Below are 19,156 nucleotides of genomic sequence, written 5' to 3'. Positions count from 1 at the left end.
ATCGGTCCAACTCTTCAGTCGGTCCAATGCATATTCGTTTACGTACTTGTTTTTTCTCGCTGTTTTTTCAGATGTATGAAGAGGCAGAGGGAATCCTGGCTAAACTACCAAAACCTGTTGAGGAGGACATTAACCCTCCTGCAGAATCCTGATCGCCACCTCCCACCCTTGTGTTCCTTGTCCAGCCCCTCACTTATCCTGCCACCCCAACCATAAAAGAACCCAAGACAGAGACAGATATGGCTGCAAGGCTAGAAAGGTCTTTCTGTTGTTCACAACAGAATACCAAAGCCAAGGAAGACACGGAGCTGGTCGTCACTCTCGCCATTTTTCTAGCAAACGTGAGCTGGAAACAAAGAACGTTAGTAAATGTAAACAAAGTTTAACTTAACATACCTAACACTGTTTCAGACCTTTTTTTAAACTGAAAGAGGAGGAGCAGTTTAACCAAATATTGAGTTCAGATGAGTTGGCAATTTTGAGCAACACACAATAATACTTCAATATAATGCATAAAGACAAGCTGGAGGATTAAGTCAAAGACTAATGCTGTGCTTAAAGAAAAAAAAAAGAAAATATTTCTTGACATTTTATCTCTTCAGAGGTGTTTTCTGTAATGAAATGAATAAGACATTGTTGTCTGCCCAGTGATTCCTGAAACCCTAAACTTTTCTTCTTTTGAAACAAAACACTACAGAAGGTCCTGCTGTTTCTTTTTTTTTTTTTTTTTTGGCTTTGTTTGTTTTTAACTTATCTCAAGCCTTCCTGGTTCATATTCTACCCCGACCTGTAACGTGTTCTTGGCAAACATGTGCTTTTGCTTCTCTTGCCACATCACTTTTTACTACTTATAGTCTCTTGTCAGCACAAATGGCCAATTACTTTTCTATTTCCTATATCTCAGACAATCAAGCATCTGTAGTATTGTATTATCTTAAGCACTATATATGCCACCCTTACAGAGTACATGAGAAGAATAGCATGTATTTTTATGCTAATTAATTCCATCCTTTACTTGCTTGGAACATTTAATGTTTTTCTTCAACCATTACATTATTAGAAAGCTTGTGCTTTTTTCTTTTTTAAGGAGGTGGGTTCATTTTTGGAAAGATGCCCTGCTGTAACAGATATCATATCTGTTCTGGAGAATGATTAAAGTTTGTTTTGGGATTTTTTTTTTCTGTTAAAAAAAAAGTGAAAGAAAGAAAACCCTGCTTGTAGGCGTTTCCAAAACTTGCATAAGTCCAGCAACTGCCCAACTCTGCCTTCTTACCTCTGTGCTTCACCTCCATCGCATGTGCAACAAGCATGGCAAAGTTGTTTTGTCACCTTAATGTAGTTCTTGCTTGTACATTTTTTAAGACTGGTTGCCATTATAAGCCGCCATAACATCGTAGGAATATAGTTACCCCTGAGTCTGTTTCTACAATGCAATATCACTTTCATTGGAAGACGGAAGTGGGGAAGTGAGTGATAACTAAAGGGTCTGTAAAAGGTTTCCAGGGAGACAGGGATGAGATGAATCTCTGTTTCCATTGGCTTGTTTTTGCTATAATGCTGCTACACAAATGGACTCATAGAGAGATGATTCATAGATCAGCTGAGTGATGTCAGATCCGATCTATTTATTATATGTCTGTACCATAGAGTGAGCTCAACCAGAGAAGAAAAAGTTATTTATATTTTTTCCTCAAGACTGTATTATAATTTAAAAAGATTTCTTTTTTGCCTGAATCGTGGTTTCCCTTGTATATTGTGTACAGTATGTTTTGGGGGCATTGATGACCTAAAGAAACATACAATCCTATCAAAGGGATGCGTTGTTAATAAAAGAAAAAAAAGAAAAATTGAAATTCCCAAGATACTTGTATTCTTTGTTTTGTTTTGGTTTTTTTTCTTCTCAGACTAATTCTGCCCCGGCAAAATAATGTTTCCTCTGTCATGGGTCTCTAACTAAAGGTGACTTCACAATACACTGAAGTCATATTGGATATCTGAATTATGACAATATGCAATATGGAGCTGAAAGTAGGCTGAAATATCAGGTCATTTAAACTTAATGTTTGATCCCAATGTTCAGGGGTCTGCATTAAAAGGGTGAAACTTTGAACGAGTGAAATCATTTTAGAAAGTGCACGGAGATCAAAGAATGATTAGCGTTGAATATGAAATAGAAAAGCATAAAAAAACAATATATTCTGTGATTTGCAGTCAAGTATAGTTTACATAAAAACAATTTCCAATGTATTTCATGCATAATATGAATACGTGAGTACTTCCCAACATCGTTGTCTGCTACCACTGAGGTTTTTTTTTTTTATACCTACATATATATTTAAATTATAACTCTTAATTAAACATCTCCATGGAAATGATGAACTACTTATAGTTTAATAACGACTAACTTGAAAAAGTAATACACAATGCAAAATAAGACATTTTTCCAGTGATTGCACATTTTATAGCAGCATGCTTTTGCTGCAATTTAAAAACTACCACATGAAATAATGGAGTGTGTTCCTATAAATTAACTTCAACCAGTTCTTATGTATCTATATGTTAAAAAAAATCAGTGCTTCCAGTCCTGACATATAGTCTTCCATCGGTAAGACCTATATTGCCTGGTTAGTGTTTCACTAAGTCCTTTATGATGCAGCAAAGTTGACCCTCATTGCAATAGCTGACTCTTACATTATTCAGAAATACTGTGCAACTTTCTTCAGTCTCACTGGGCCACTTCTGATTGAGGTACATTAAGTGATTCAACGCGGAGCCATTTACACAACCCCTGGAAAGCTATCTCTCATTTCTTTCGGTCCATCCTCACTCAGTGTGTTATAGAGATGCATATATACTCATCAGAGCACGACAACAGTTTCTTTGGTTACTGTTTCTCCGAAATGATCAGTTCTCCTGCATTTTGTTTTCTGTAACCTCTCCATTAGTGGACGTCAGCACGTTCGGATCGCTGTAGTCTTGGTTCTTTTTCGTCTCCGTGTCCTCGTAGCTCAAGTTGTCGTAGAACTGCCTCGTGTTGTTTCTCAGCTCCACCTCCTGGATGGAATTTGCTTTCTCCTCCTGGATCTGCAGCAGTACCGCTTTATTGACACTCGGGCCTGCGGAACGATTAAAAAAAAGTGAGGATAGTTTGCTTTCCCATGTTTGTTAAAGATTTCTAAGAGAACAAAGTACATACCAAAGTAGCTTAGTACCACGGGGAGGAATATGAGCCCGTGAGCCATCCCCAAGAGTGTAATGACAAGGTTTAGACGGAAGAAGAAGATCTGGATGAGTTGTGCTTTGGCAAACGCCAATACGAGGATGCCTGGCAGGTTTGTCATGGCCACACCAGCAAGCACCTCCAGGGTTGAAGGCAAAAAGTTCAAATCAGATACCAAATATTGATCAATGTGTAAAAGTCAAAATTATGTGTGAATTATGGAATTGCCTCCAGGTTAATTTACTCACAGCGCTGCCCATATTTGCCGTTGCCTCCATTGCTCTTTCCACACGTGTGGGTTTAATGCTAAGTGCAAAAGATCTCGTCATATGGGACACAAACTCTACTGAGATACCCACTGCCTGCAAACACATATTACCCAAATGTTACTTTTTCATGCCTTGAAATCCAGAACATGCATGTATTGAAACATCTGCGTATAAATGAAAAATAAAAATATTTAGAAAATTAAAACAGCATCACGGTACGTAAGAAGTCCAATAGCATCATTGAATTATATTCAAATGAATTTAATTTCATTGAAAATAAGTATTCGGAAAATATAAGATTAAAAGGATGGAATCCTTTGACCTTCAACAACTTTTATGATCATTTTTAAACAAGGGATTTGAGACTAAAGGGTTCTTAATCTTGACTCACACTTGTTGGCTGACTCAAATGTTTACTGAGTAAGAAAGACTGCAGACAGCAGACACTTCCATGTCCCCGAATCATCTGAGCTCCAAGGAGCTTTTGTTGAAGACGTGCCCCAAGTGTTTTGTGATACCCATACTTGGTTATAATATGTCACCGTTGTTTGTAAAAAAGGTTTTGTCTCCATTTTACAATTCCATCAATTTGATTATCACCTCCAAAGCCCAAGAGACCTGGATGGAGGAGCAGCTCTTTATGTTGGCATACAGTTGTTACATGTTATAAACCTTTGCACTGGTATTTTGGTGCCCCTTTTTACAGATGTCACAGTTTTTGCAAAATGACAAATCTAATTATCATTAAGATAGATGCAGATTTAAAGTATATAGACAGCTGGTGACAAACTATTTTTTTCTCACCAAATTGATGGTTATAGGCACAAGTTGGAAATTACTTTGGAATTCTTTAAAGCTGATGTTTGGTGCTGAAATATGCCGAACAGAATGTGATTCTACACAATTTATGTCAAATTCACTCAAATCCGGCGTCATGAAGGAAAGATTGTACTTTTACTGTCCAATAACAACATGGACGTTCAGTATTTCTGCAAGGTCAAACTATTTTCAGGCCATTCAAATGCAAGCATACAGCAGACGTTTCTGCTGTGTATGTTATAGGTCCTCGCAGTGATTGAGTGGCTTTTGTAGAAACCAATGGATTCAGGCTATATCCATGAATTAAATGGGACATTATTTGTAACATTTATTTTCCTATTGTCAGTGGTCCCCCCCCATGAGCTAAATCTATTGCCCAACTTTCCAAGAAGTAGCCGGGCTCTTACCGTAACCAGGTTAATGAGTGCCACCGCATTGTAATCTATGCCCCAGAGTGTCATGACACCAACAGTGTCAACGGTGATCATGACTATGGTAATGAGGTTGAGCAGCCCGGAGCGCAGGTCCAAACCCAGCAACAGACAGCAAACTACGAAAGTCGGTAGTAGACACAGGGAGATGATGACGAGTCCCTCCGGCACGATAGTCAGGTACTGCTCATAAAATACATTGGTCACTCTGAAAGAATAAGAACAGTGGCACAGATGAAGTGGTGGAAACAATGAAATGAATATTCACCAAGTGAAATTGAACTGAGGGAGATAAAAAAAATATTACGTGTAAGGAAAGACTTCAAAGTCTGATGCGGTATTTTCTATTTTCCTCATTGACAAGGTGATGTTGTCGGCCAGTTCCCGGGCCGTCAGCAGCGCGGCAGTGTACTCCCGAGAGTTGGTCAGAGGTGTATGGTAGGCCATGAATCGAGAGGCTGCGGGAGCGGTCGGAACGTCAGCAATTCACAGGATGGTCGCGAAAAATATTGTAAGATCTCTGAATAACTGAATGAATGTCTTGCCTATAATCGTTCCACTTGCATCTCTCACTACGGCCTTGTCATAGGCTCCTAGGCCACTTTTGAAGGAAACAATGCATAGTAAGAATGCTGTCTGGATGTGGCGTATTGTGTAAAAAATGTTCGGTGTATGTTCAAGTTTGTACGCACTGCAACACTCACCCCTTGGGACACTGCAGGTCCGGCCTGCTCTGCAGGAAGTTAGGAAGAAAACGATTGAACTGCTTCACAGTTGGTCGGAGGACGCCGTCCGCAGGTTTGGCCATACAACCCCATAAACAACGGGTAGGATCTGGTGAGACAGAGGAGGAAGGGAGGTTTTGATTAAGGAAACCAAAAGTCGTCGCCCATACAAGGACATTCAAAGTTGTGTTCTGTTTTTGAGAATCTCTCACTTTCATCGACATGACAAAAATTCCCTATATTTGGACCCATGAAATATATCCCACAACATTTGGACCCGGGGTTCAACCAGTCGATGAAATCATCTACCCAGGAGTTTGCGGGAATTGCCAAGTAGGATCTGCAGATCAGAAGACGGATAAGAAAGCACATTAATTCTAGGGAGAATTGACAAAACATCTATACAATCAACTTTCCTGCGGGCCGGTTCTGCCGCTTGCCTTGCGGCCCCACACCAAATTTTGGATGATATGCGCGTCTGTCACATCAATTAAGTGCGCTAATGTAATATGTTTATATTCAACATGACTTCCTAAAGCACGAGAGCACTTCAGTTTTGATAAAAGTTGCTTAAACTATGGATAATATTACATTCACTGTGGCTTCTTTTGCACCTTGGTATAGACATCTGGACAGACCTTGTCTCAGATATTAAATCAAACTACAGGCACCTCAGAAATTATCATGTCAAATGTCCTTTGTTTAAATCGTACATAAATACAAATTCAAAAAGTGGTACTTTTAACCAGCATAAGATAAGATAAATAAGTAAACTACAGCGCTTAAAAAAACATGTGATAACGTCTTTTGCATTTAAGTCTCAGTGAGAAAGATAATAATCTCAGAAGAAAATCATTTCAAATATAGTGGATTCCTCAAAAACAGTTACAGCTCATTGTGAGGATTGTGACACAAGCCATTTGCAATGTTTGTATTTCTCAATAAGAAAACCTTTTCTATATCATTCCTTTTGCTTTCACAAGCTTTGTGCTTGGTAGAAGTTTATTCTGTCATGGTGAATTTGTGTTGATGTCAACAAATGTTTCAGTTTTCTCCAGTGAGCATTAAGCCTTGTAAATGAGGTTTGCGTGGAATCTAAGGTTCAACATACATTCTTAACTACATTATTTGAGAGAAAAAGTTATTTTATCACAATTTTTACCTGAGTGAATTTACAAACGGTTCTCTTCCTCTTAATCAGTATGAGATTACTCTTATCTCCTCACAGCCACTCATGTATTTCACCTTATCATTCACTAATCTGAATAACTAGTGAGTAAAAGGTTACTACTATGATATCAGCGGGTTCAAGGATATATCAGGATGTTGGTTTTCAGTTTCACCAAAAAAACACAAACAAAAATAGATTAATAAATAAATGCTCTTGTACATATCATAAAAAAGTCATAAATTGACTCACCGATCGGGGTAATTGGTAGCATATTGGATCTTTTGCGTCATAGAGAAATCATCGCAGCCCACACTTGAACAGATTGCGTTCATTCCCGCAACAGTGGTAAAATCGAAGCTCCCTTTCGTTACAAAATAAACGGGGACCCCGACTTCAAAGTATTTGTATAGATACTGAAAATATTCCAGCATATAAGACCCCTGGACAGAAAAAAAAATGTGTTGAGGGGTTTTTTTTTGTTAGAGTGAAAAGCAGACACAATTTGGATATTCTGCGCGATCACTGGACAAAATGTGTGTTTGAGAGGGCACAGCTGACTCACCTTAGGCATGGCCAATTCCTGATCCAGACCCACGGTCACGTTCAACATGAGGAATAAGGATCCGCAGAACATGAATAGGAAAACCAACATCTGTGGACGAAGCGAAATGTACCTTTAGATGTATTCCTATACGGCACCACACATGTATGAATGAAAAGAAACATTTCTCTGGTTGACCTTTTGTGACATGATTAACAGCAGAAGTCATGGGGTGAGAATATAATTGAAGCCAATGTACCACAATGAATCTGGTGTACTTGTGCAACAGGACAGGCGCGTAATATTTCCTCATAATGGGTAGCAGGAGACCTTCATTGGGCACGTTGGGCCGTTGAGTCGACACCTTGACGCAGCAAACCAGTTCGCAGCGATTACTGTCTTGACGTCGGGCATCAAGTGAAAGCAGAGCAACAAAGGCTGTCATCTGGAGAACGTAGTCCATGAGCACAGCCAGAGCGGCGTATAAAGCAAAGGACTTCACTGCGGGCATTGTGGACAGGGCGCCTTGAGATGCGAAACAAGACCGGTTTAGAGTCGGAGGTGTTGACATTTGAAAATTAAAATCGCATAAGCCACTTACCGAGAAAGAAACAAATAGCCTCAGAAAGACTGCAGAGGAGCATGCTGGGAGCTACGTTTCCAAGCACACGTCCAATCTGCTGCTCTCTATTTTCTCCTGGCTTCCGTACATCCCTCTGCAAGGATGGAATGGCAAAGTTACATGGAGGCAAATATTTGATCGAATCTGCCATATTTCATATCCAGCGTGCAAGCGGATAAACACCTGGTACTCTAGAACCAAGATGAATATGTTGTCCGCTCCGACTGCGAGCACCAGGAAGGGCACGACCTGCAGAATGACCAGCGAGGACGGGATGCCAATAAAGGAGTAGAAGCCCATTGAAGCCATGACAGAACCGGCAACCACCAGGATTCCACCCAGACCGACCAGAAATTTTGAGTCTACCTACAATATAAAACACAGATTCAACTCAGTAAACCTCTTACAGCTGTAACTTTTCTGTATTGGATAACTCAATGGCCAGTTCACCTATGTGCTTCTTTCCAGAGATAAGCTCTACAAAGGGGACGATGTGTTCCTTATGTAGTTTCTCCTTATCATAGTTCCTTATCATATACAGTATGTGATAAATACTGATTGATCCATTTTCTTGATAGAGGCTCATTGTATTCCATATTCCATCCATATATCATGTACCTATACATCTCTCTCTCTACATATATACTGTGTATATGTGTGTGTGAGTGTGTGTATTAGTATGCAAATAAGAGCAACAATTAAATATCCTTACATACTTTATGAACCTGAACTGAAATGAGCTGAATGCAGAGTTATGGGATCTTTAAAATGGCCAACTTTACATTCTTAAAAAAGACCGACACAGAATGCCATGACAATCTGTCAATTTTTTTGAGAGAAATTGAAATCATATTACCATTGTACTTATTCCATAATATTTCGACTTCACCGTACAAATTAAAAGACAATTAGCTTATTGAGGGATGCCCGCGTGATGCAGAGAACCGACCGCTGATTTGTTACAATGATCCCAGAACTATGTAGCTTAGGCCACTTTAAAATGCAAAGTAATTCATAGTATTGAATGTTGACAAGGACGTACCAGTATCCGTTTCCAAGAGGTAATTTCGCCAAGGGCAACAGCAATGTAAACAAAGATTACAGCATAGCTGATCATGAAGATAGGGATGTCTTCTGCTGTCGTGCGATTAATCTCATCCTCCAGAGACCTCTGTAGACACGGAGTGCAGGTTTTAGATCGATATAATTAAATATTGACGTATTAAAACAATATCTCCAATTTGTAAATGTATAATAGTATAAAGAAGATGTGAAGTAAGTGGGTGTGAGAGAAGAAGATGCAGAGGATAGGGTTAGATGGAAGTAGATGATTTGCAGTGGCAACCCCTGAAGAGAACAGCGGAAAAGAGAAAGGAGAAAAAGAAACGAATCGACCTAAGATTTCAAACATTCATATTGCAGAAACAACAGTATAGTTGGGTGCGGTGGGGGGCGGTGGCATGCACGATGGTTCGACAACCACACTTAACTGTACCTCTGCCATGTATGCAAAAGTGAAGTTGGAAGCAGAGTTCTTCTGATATGCCTGGACAATTTTCAGAAACTCTGACTCCCACTGAAGAGCCACCTTGAATTTGACGTTGGTACGAGGGTAGTTATTGAGGGAGAACGTCAGGATGAAAGCCTCTGCGTTGGTGTAGTTTTCACCTAAGTATGAAAGTGAGAATGAGAAATTGGGATCGTCGTCTCTTTAGCAACAGGTGAGGTAAATGATGTCCGAGGAAGGCTTCAAAATCACCAACCCTTGTAGCCTCCCACGGCCAGAAAGGGAAATACTGGACCTCCGTAGTCAGCCATGCAACTCATGCCTAACTTGGTGATATCTTTGAAGGATAAGGGTGAACTTGAGAGGAGATAGAATGAGTGTAAAATGTCATTTTCAATTACTGAACATGTTAAAGTAGGTTTCTTTGTGTTTTATTCAAAGTTCAAACCCTTACCCAAGGCAGTAGATAAGGTGATCCCTCCAGTCCACCTCTTTTGTCACTCCCAGCTCTGTCATGTTCTCAATGGCGTTGATGTTAGTCAGGTTGTTCTGGAAGTACTGGGGCAAACTGTTGACGGCGCAGTCTGTTAGCGAAGGGTCTGACGGGTTCAGCGGTGCGAAACACACATCCTTCAGGGTCGCTGTGCGATTCAGGTCATCTGACCAAAACTCGATGTTCTACAAATGCCATTGCCAAAGCATTATGGGATTTGGAAACACATACAACTTAACGAAACACTTTTGTTTGCCTTTGCCGCCTTTACCTGTATTTGTTCCTGGAGGTACAGCAGCTCGATAATGAGCTCTTTGGACATAAGGCCACTAAAATTCTGTGGGCCGAACAGCAAAGAGTCGTAAAGATGCCCTTCTCTACCCGGTGCTGTCAAGATCAGTTGGTTTGTTCTGAAGAAGGGGTCAAAGTGCGTGTCATGGAATTCCTTCTCTCGACGAGCTCGGCTGTCGGGAGCGGACCACAGCTCCACCGGGTCAGTGGTGAGCTCGATGAACATGAGACCCGTCGAGAGGCCGGCCACAACCACAGCCGACAGCAGGAGAACCTTGAAGAAACAAAAATTTAACTGAGACGTCGTTTCTCCTTAAAAAAAATATTCTCCCGGTTTTGGTTCCCTGAAAAATGGACCGAAGTTCATTGCAGTGCCTTATAATCCAATGACTGGATTCAATGTACAAAATTCGAGATGCAAATGTGAGACTAACCGTGAGAGGATAAGTGGCCATGAGGGTTCCCCATTTCCTAAACTGAGAGCTAAGGAAAGCTTGAGCCGCCAGGCTGTTCTTATCAGCGAACGTCACCTCTGAAGAATCGATGACCTGCTGGGCGACATCATTACAGTTCTGGTCTTTGACGCTTCCCTTTTTCTTTTCGTTTCGTTCACCTTGTCTTTTCCAAGACTTCACCAAGAAAGAGACAAAAAGGTAAAACAGGAAGGAAAATATCAGGAGGCAAAACAAGATAATGGAGATCACAAGGAAGCCGTCCGTGCCCAGCAGCCTGAAGGGTCCAGGCGGCAGAGGGGGAGGTTGAACAATCGGGCAGGATTCTGGGCAGTCCTGGCAGGAGCAGACCTGACCTCCGGTCGGTGTGACCTCATTGCACTTTAAGGCTCGCCCGTTGTACGGGATCACACCCGCTGGCAGCGAGACATTGCCCCCTGGCTCTATCAGCTGGAAGTCGATGTCCAGTGGAGCCAAACCGTTACTAGTATCTCCCTGGAAGTCATACCAGCGCTGGGGAGTGCATTTCTTGGCGCCGTACTGGCCACACATTGTGCCAATGGCAAAGCCTCCGGTGGCGGGGATCCTGACATTTTGACAGGACCGGAAGGAAGAATTGGCGAACTCGGTGGAAAGGAAAGACTGGTAAGCCACCACCGCCTCTTTCGTCTTGCCCTGGTAGGTGACGTTCATGACCTTGGTGACTTTGAGCGACTGGGTCTGGTTTGGGCTGCAAGTGTTGATGCAGTGAAGATGGGCAAAGTTTTCAGTGCAGGAAGGGCAACGGAGCAGCAAGGCCTTGGACAGGGACAAACTCCTTTGCAGAGTCTTCAGCTGTTTCTCGGAGCAGCAGGCATATGTGTTTTTCTCTCCGCGATCCAGCACGGGACACACCTGTAGTAAGAACACCTGTTTTATAACCGGACACGTTCAAGTGTAAACCAGGAAGACCAAAGTTTAGAGCTTATTATGCTATGTTTGATTTTCTTTCTAATTTTAGAGCTTGCTGATATGGAAAAATCTAAATAACTGAACACCTGAAAATGTCTGGATTGTTGGTCATTTTAATCTATTCTATTACATTTCTTTAGATTTTAATGTGATACTTCAAAAAAAAAACACACACATATACATATATATATTCATCTGCTGTTGTCTCTCTCAATTTTATCTGCACTTACGATACAAGGATGCAAAATCATTAACAATCATTACAAATGTTTCCTGTATGTTCAATATAAATATTTTTGACACCGACTACCCATTCATCCATAAACCTATCCAATCATAGCTCAATATATACATCCACATACTGACATTTTTAAGGGTTCTGTAGTGTTTCCCTCTGAGAAGACGAGCACGGCTGTAATCAAGACAGGGGACGATAGGAGAAAGTAGGGTGCTTCCCAGTAAGGGGTTACGACCACACTCTTCATAGAAGGCGCAGTGTCCTGGTCCTTCTTGGGCCTCTGACAACACCTGCAGAGGTAAAAAATAAATGGAAAATTAATAAAATGTACTAAATGAAAGATTTTCCCAGAGTCATACAAACAACGGAGGAAAAGATGGGGGAAACAGCAGAGAATATGGTGCCGTCCATCGAAATCAAGCCTCTACTCCCAGCCCGGTGACTTAATGATTCTCTTAATTAAATCATATTATTTCCTTTCTGCCATTAAAAGGCTTGGGGTTTTCACAACAAACACAGAAGACGTGAAATTGTCAAACAAATTGCTCAGCAGAATGTAATGGCACTGTGACTGTACTGTGCCCTGCCGTATCAGCAGCCATTTCAGCTTGCAAGGACAATAAACAGAAAAGTGGACATTTACTGCACTTGTTCAAGGTCAATTACGATCCAAATATGTTTCTATACTGCGATACATTTCCAAGATCTGAAAAGGGATTACAAATGAATAAATGCCAGTAACTGAATATATTTTTACATGTTTGTAGACTAGAAATACTAAAGTAACCTTTGTTGATCAACCTTTAAATACTAAAAGTAAAAAAGAAATCTAGAGTAAATCGAATTTTGAAATAGAAAAATGATACCACTGCGCCCTGCCCCTCATCCTTTCATTCTTTTTATTATGAAGATAAATATCGATCAGACCAAGTCTGTCCTCTTATTTTTCTACGTTTTTTGTTTCATCAAGTGCTAGCTTTACTAGATGACACTGATAAGCAGTGTCTTTATGTGAAATAATTCCTCACTGATTGAAAAAAAAAAGAATGAATGCACTCTTGAGAGCAGATTATTAGGCAAAGTTCTCGGACAAAGTAATTCCAATAGTCCAACTCACCAAACATGCCAAAAGAGTGACCAGCGCTGTGGGACGAGCCATTACTGTCAGGGTCCCGGAGTAAACTCAGATTTTATTATCACTGCTGTCTCACTGGAAAACACATCGGTGTGAGGGTCCGTGTTGAGTCCAAGAGCTGGTCTCTCTGTCCGACGAAACGTTTTCAAAGAAGTTGGAAAACATCATGACGCATAAGGTGTCAACGCTCCTGTGACGTCAATCTTTTCTTATCTGGTCTGATGTTGGGGCCAGCCAATCACGACTTTCGTCGATCAATTTCTCTGTATGATAATTAACATGGGAGTGATTTGATATGGTTGCTGGGGTGATGGGAGGACGATGGAGAATCCACAATGACGACCGCACCCAACACGTCTCTTCTGCACCTGACTCATGTGACTCTCCTTAACATCTGCAAAGATAAGAAAAATATCCTTTTTTTATAAGAAAATGATCTATCACTTCACTGCCAAAAACAGAACATTTTAGTTTACCGTCATAAGCTTAGAGTTAATTAAGGATATTAAACCGGCATGCAACCAAAACATCCAAACTGTAGAGCTGGGGTCCCCAAACTTTTTCCTGCCAAATAACTTTTCCTTTCCCTGACAGGGGGCCGGGCCAGTTTATCACAAAAACTGTGACGATCGCAGAGGTGTAAACATCTATTGTTTTCCAGAAAGCCACACATAACCAAAAATGAACCCTTTCTGGGATCTTGACAGGAAAAGAAAACCAGAAAATAAATAATAACATTATTAATGAATAATCTCTCATCTTTTGACAAATGAGACAAACAGCCTTTTCTTGAAATTTAACCAAAAAAATTATTATTTGTCCACAGCAGGTTAAATACCCTGCATTCTGAATATATTTTTGTCTTACCTAATCTTTTTGCTATTATTCCGTGTTATTTGACAGGGGTGTGTCCAGGACTTTTTTTTTTTTTTTGAGGGAGGGGTTTCAGATAAGGCACAGACTGCAGACGGGTGGTATAGAATGTTACGTTCTATGCATGTACAAGTCACGATTACGTGGCCCGAATGAAAAAACGAATTATTATGCCTCTCTGGTATTGTTCGGGGGGCGGGAAAATGTAGAGACGGGCCATATCCGGCCCCCTGGCCATAGTTTGGGGACCGCTGCTGTAGAGCATTAACTATGTGACTGATATACACAGCATTTTCCATCTTAAGTGCACACCGAGAGATCAAGTCCCTGGACAGTCCTTCTTGGATACATTTTTTGGGAGACCATGCCAAGTTAATGACCAAGTGCTTTCTGAATCACATCCTTAAAATGAGTATTGACTATAATTAATGTTGTAAACACAAGTCAAGGTCACTGCCTGAAATAAAACTGTCAGCCCTGGCTCCATCACCCTGTTGAAAGAGCATCACAGAGATGACTGCAATCAGTGCAAAGGTACACAGGCATCTGAATGTAAGATAAACAGAGATGGTAAAAAAGACAAGAAGAAATAGGGGAGATATGGCATTTGTCCTTTCATAAACAGATAAGCCAGCAAAATTGTCGTGAAAATTTTCGACCAAAGTCCCCTCTGTGTATAAATTATTTCCTTCACCTCAAAAGATAATTTGATTATTATATTTAAGGTTTGCCTTTTATAACTCTAAAGATCCCAGTGTACTGGCACCATTTCTTTATGAGTGAATACTGATCTCTGTCCATTTCTCTCTGTTCTTTTGTGGAATTTTTATTATTTTATTTTGCTGCATTATTAATCTGCCAATGCAATCTGCTTTGCGGTTCCCTTTTTGCAAGCACGGCTTTGTTGTGAAACATAATTTCTTATGTTTATTTTTTTTCAACAATTAGAGGAACTGTACAGCTCATCCACTTCTGACAGGAATGACTTTACAGATGATTATCCCCAAACAAAATCGTATGTACGTATGCGCTCCTCAATTATTTTGCAAAAGGAAGTTTGGACTCAAAATGCAAACGTGAGTTTTTAATCAACAAAGTGTGTTCACTGTTTCTTTTTCCTATTATTAGTGTTTTTTTTTTTAATTATCATTATAAAGACTATTAGATATTTACCCAAAATTGTTTGATTTTAGCAAAGTTGTATTTTTATTGATGGATTGTTTTGCAAGAGTTTCTGTGGTGTCGATCTACTGTAAAAATTAAACTGATATTACAAAGGATTGAATATTAACAAACGATTCTAACTTAATCTATTTATTTTTCAGTTAAGAAATGTAATGACTGTGACATTCCTTGATGTGATATAAAATAGGAAACAATCAAGATTATACATTTAGAAAAGATGACATAAAAACTGAAAAATGTGTATTTATGTATTTAACAGTAGAACATTTTAACAGTTCTAAGTTGATCAGTATTTGAGTATTTCACTTTGGAGAATTACTGCATGAGCCCCCTGTTTAGTTACTTATTTACTTGTTTTGAAGATATCCATCAAGAAATTTTAATAAAATATACATTTTATTTCATGATCTCAATAGTCACTACTCCCAAAACTTCATTGTCATTTTTCTGGAAAAAAATATATCAAGAAAATATACACCAAAGGCTAGTATGTGTGTGCGTGTGTGTTCTTAAAAAAGTTTTATCACTAATTGTACTTGAATAAATAATGAATTCTTTCAAAATCCATGTTGAAGTAAATTCACTTGTAGCGTGTCTAAAATAACATCGCTGTAGATCTGTAGACGTCAGAGCGTTCAAGGAATGTAGAAATTTGAATGTATTTCAACTTCATCAAGACAAACATTTCAGTGAGGATCATCTCTTGCCATTTATCTTTAGTACAATGTTGGAAAAGTACCGATCTGTAGATTTTTGTTTTAAGACCTTCCCGATTTCACATCCAGATAACACGCTTTTCCCTCTTTATGAGTCCTTATCAGTCCTTATTTGTGGGTCTCTTGTTGAGTTGGCTGGACCTGGATATCGGTGAGGAGTTTCCACAGAAAACTTATCTCTTATCGGTTGCAAATTGTCTCTGAAGGTATAAAACTTGGTGTGATGGAGATGAAGGCTCTTCGGCAACCTGCCATTTTCACTAGGATCCTTAACAGTGACAGTGAAGACATTCAGGATCGACAACAAGCTGCCATTGTTTCTCCTCCGGACAAACACATTTCACGACACAAGCCAGCTCTCCAGAGTAAACACAGAAATGGTTCTTACCTAATATGCAAATCACACTCCCTCATGCTCGGTGTCTTGTGTTTCATCTTGACGGGCCATGAGGTGTCACGTCTCTTCATGAAACTCTAACAAAGCAGTGTGTATTCCCAGCATGGAGCTGTACTGGAATCAGTATCAAGGGGCGAGCGGCGACGGCTTTGACTCCAGTGATCGATGGTCTTTGACCTTTCAATTCCAAGTAAATTACGTGGTAAACTTCATTGAGCGTGTTTACCATACAGGATTTGCTTACGTTTTAATAAAATCTGATGGCTAATCCTCTTTTTCTTTACAGACTACTTAAAAGTACATTTTAAACCCTTCAGCTTGTCAGCGGGCAGTTGCGGTGGGATATCACACTTCACTTTCAAAGATGTTTGTGTGTCTGGAGTCAAGCTGCAGGTATGCGGGTGTCATTACCCTCCGTGCCAGAGCTTCTGTTTGCTGTGGTTTATTTTTCAATCCTTTACACATGGTTTCATGATTTCAAATGAAGATTTTGTTGTTACCTGTTTCATAAACCTATGCCATTAGGGAAAATCTGCCCTGTGTTTCTACTCTTCAAGTAAATAAGTCAAAAACCCATGTGTCAATCAAAAAGTCACTTGCAACTCGGTCTTAACTGCAAAGTTCAATACAAAATCAAAATGCGGTTTAAGAAACTTTGTAAACAAGTGGAAGGGTAGCTCAATTGAAATGAGATCCCTCCTCAAACAGCTTTTACGTAATAGTGATCAACTGGGCTTGGATACCTGCTCTGAGCAGAACAAATGTAGATCTAGGGTACTGAGAGAAGGCAGTTTTACAACAGGTGTTTAACAAATCAAACCAAAACAATCCAGAGTGATCGTACTGCTGAAGGAGCGTTTTTGGCTGCACTGTGTCTGTGAGATCTGTCCAGCAGAAGAGGATGAAAGGTTTTCAAGATTTAGCGGTTGGCGAGAAGAAAATTCTTGGGGAGCTTTGTCCGAAACATCTCGATGGGTCCTAAAAAGAAAAAGTATGAGGGCATGAACTGGTTCGAAGGTCCTGTGGTGAAAAAGCAGACAGCGATATCCCCAGTGTGAAGACATTTTTAAGTCACTGTTTTTCATTTGTACATATTAATTAAGTTAAAACAGATCCATGCACGTCTCAAAAGACCCCTTGACTAGAGGTTTCCTCGGCTGACATAACCTGCTAACACTCCCTCAAATTATGTCACGGCTCGGGTGTTCATGGAATCACTTCACTGTGTTACAGCGTGACATCAACATGCCAGTGACCGGACACTGAAACCTATGACAGGAATGCCGTGGATTTAAATAATGTAAATTGTATTGATTTCGTTTTGTGAATAAAAATTAACTGACCTAGTGGGGACACTTGTCTCCACATTTGCCGTTTGCTCTTGAATGTAGGTCTACTCAGAATAGAGCAAAATTAAATAAAAATAATGTACTTGTAAATTTATTCCAGAAATTTCAGCATATTAAGGACAAAAACAAATTCTATCCCTAGGAGAAGCACATTAATTTGAGGAATAAAGTAATACACATGGCTCATTTGAGGACTTGAAACAATTTTAGTACTAAAACAATTCTCAGGTATAAGTAAAAAACAAAACAAAAAAAAAAAAAAAAGGAGGAAAATACATGCAATATTTTTTCAAAGTTCAAAAGTAAAACTAACTGAACAAATACAGTGAGTATGAAATGGAAAAAAAATAATAAACGCGATTCAAAATCTGCGCTGCTTGTTAGGCACATAGTCCCCGGGGCCGGGCAGACCTCGTGGGAAGCCGCCCTGCCCCCCGCCTGGCATGTTTGCGTTTCCTGGGCCTGGCATTAAGGGGGCATTCTCAGCAGACATGCCGGGAGTTCCCATGTGCATCCTCATGTCTTGCTCCCGATTTTCAGAAAAGTTGCCTCGGAAGCCCTCCTGCTGTCTCTTCATCATCTCCTCATTGCGCATCCTCATCTCCTCTTCTCTCCTCCGGCGCTCCTCCTCCTGCCGAAGCTCGGCCTGCTTCCTCTTCTGCACCTCCTGACTGTGGAGCTCCTCCATCCTCCGCAGCTCCTCCTGGCGCCTCAGCAGGTCCTGTCTCATCAGCATCACCTGATGCTCATGCCTGGCCGCCTCCATCTCAGCCTCCAGCTTCTCCTGCGCCTCCTTCATGTTTCGATCCACCATTTCGTACTGCTGCTTCTCCATCTCCATAAGGGCTTTCCAGCGCATGGCATACTCGTACTCGAAGGTGCCAGGTTGGGCGAATCGCGGCGGCTGCTCGCGTTCCTTGTGATACTGCTGGTTCTTGTTGATGAGCTTTTCTGACAAACCCTCCTCTTCGTCGAACTGTTCCAAAGGCTCCACTGTGATGGGTCTGGGGAAAGCAGTGAGAAGAAAAGCACCGTCGTTGCATTTATCCAGAGCCTTTCTTGCAGCTGGCTTCGACGTGTACTCGACGATCCCTTTCCCCGTCGGCCTCCCTCGGTCATCCACGATGATCACGGCTCTTTCGATCTGGCCGAAGATTGAGAAGGCCTCCTCTAGCAGCTCGTTGGAGACAAACTCGGGCAGATTTTTCACGGACAGAGCGGCGCCGTGTGTCGCGAACCGAACCCGGATGGGTCTACCTCTGAACGGGGTGTCATCCAGCTCAGCCCGGGCTATCTCTGCTATGATCCTGGTCTCCAGCCGGATGAAGCCGAAGCCTCGCTCCTTGTTGACAAAGATCTCACTAGCCTTTCCGTACTTTGAGAACAGCTTCTCGATGTCCTCCTCCGAGATGCCCGTCGGCAGATTTCCCACAAATAGCCTGCTGCGCTGGGTGAAGGTCTTTTCACCCGGTTTCCTAAAACTCTGCAGGTCTAGCGTTAAGGCCTCGTTCGGGCGGGTTTGGTCGCAGAGCTCAGGTTGCTGGCCGTTGGTGTTAGTCCCGCCGTGTTTTTTCTGGTCTCCCGGTCCGAGTTGACGGTTCGGACCATGGTTATGCTGTGGGCCTCTGTTTCCTTGCATTTTGTCGCAACGGTGGACGAATGACGCGATAAAAAGGACGCAATATCCCAAAACAGAGTGGCGCACAAAGGACAGTGAAAATGGCGAAGCTGCGTGCCGTTGCGACGCTATTGTGACGTCGTTTCTATGCGA

The 19,156-nt window shown here is 41.0% G+C and overlaps 3 protein-coding genes across 4 annotated transcripts in view; 1 reads left to right on the top strand and 2 right to left on the bottom strand.

Moving 5' to 3' along the window:
* LOC147218641 (rapamycin-insensitive companion of mTOR-like) overlaps positions 1-1,853 on the top strand; it is a 24,996-nt gene extending 23,143 nt beyond the window's left edge. For both annotated transcript variants that reach the window (XM_086174340.1, XM_086174339.1), the window contains exon 37: positions 72-1,853. In XM_086174340.1, coding sequence (XP_086030466.1) covers positions 72-152 — 81 coding nt within the window. In that variant the 3' untranslated portion in view covers positions 153-1,853. The remainder of the gene's footprint in view (positions 1-71) is intronic.
* Positions 710-16,165, bottom strand: npc1l1 (NPC1-like 1). The gene is made up of 22 exons (XM_086174341.1): positions 16,028-16,165; positions 12,848-13,259; positions 11,859-12,020; positions 10,524-11,435; positions 10,070-10,363; positions 9,760-9,983; positions 9,562-9,662; positions 9,294-9,466; positions 8,841-8,969; positions 7,982-8,164; positions 7,778-7,892; positions 7,436-7,701; positions 7,198-7,287; positions 6,885-7,075; positions 5,677-5,804; positions 5,444-5,573; positions 5,285-5,340; positions 5,047-5,197; positions 4,716-4,947; positions 3,469-3,582; positions 3,197-3,359; positions 710-3,116 (listed from the first exon to the last, which is right to left on the bottom strand). The coding sequence occupies exons 2-22, from the start codon at positions 12,887-12,889 to the stop codon at positions 2,905-2,907; spliced, it is 4,068 nt and encodes a 1,355-aa protein (XP_086030467.1). The 5' UTR covers positions 12,890-13,259; positions 16,028-16,165; the 3' UTR covers positions 710-2,904.
* nono (non-POU domain containing, octamer-binding) lies at positions 15,625-19,156 on the bottom strand. Its single transcript, XM_086174346.1, has 2 exons — positions 16,028-19,156; positions 15,625-15,907 (listed from the first exon to the last, which is right to left on the bottom strand). The coding sequence occupies exon 1, from the start codon at positions 19,022-19,024 to the stop codon at positions 17,747-17,749; it is 1,278 nt and encodes a 425-aa protein (XP_086030472.1). The 5' UTR covers positions 19,025-19,156; the 3' UTR covers positions 15,625-15,907; positions 16,028-17,746.

The sequence above is a fragment of the Fistularia commersonii genome, chromosome 26 (genome assembly GCF_037954325.1).
Source record: "Fistularia commersonii isolate RoL2024-O1a breed Wild chromosome 26, RoL_Fcom_v1.0, whole genome shotgun sequence".
NCBI classification, from domain to species: Eukaryota; Metazoa; Chordata; class Actinopteri; order Syngnathiformes; family Fistulariidae; genus Fistularia; species Fistularia commersonii.
This window is presented reverse-complemented; position numbering and strand designations above follow the sequence as displayed.

What these genes read in the sequence shown, in the direction of transcription:
- npc1l1 (XM_086174341.1), bottom strand. Translation starts at nt 12,889, where the DNA reads ATGGCTCGTCCCACAGCGCTGGTCACTCTTTTGGCATGTTTG. An exon ending in GACCTGCAGTGTCCCAAGGG is followed by an intron (nt 5,341 to 5,443) that starts GTGAGTGTTGCA and finishes TTCCTTCAAAAG; the next exon opens with TGGCCTAGGAGCCTATGACA. An exon ending in CGTGGTACTAAGCTACTTTG is followed by an intron (nt 3,117 to 3,196) that starts GTATGTACTTTG and finishes ATCGTTCCGCAG; the next exon opens with GCCCGAGTGTCAATAAAGCG.
- nono (XM_086174346.1), bottom strand. Translation starts at nt 19,024, where the DNA reads ATGCAAGGAAACAGAGGCCCACAGCATAACCATGGTCCGAACCGTCAA.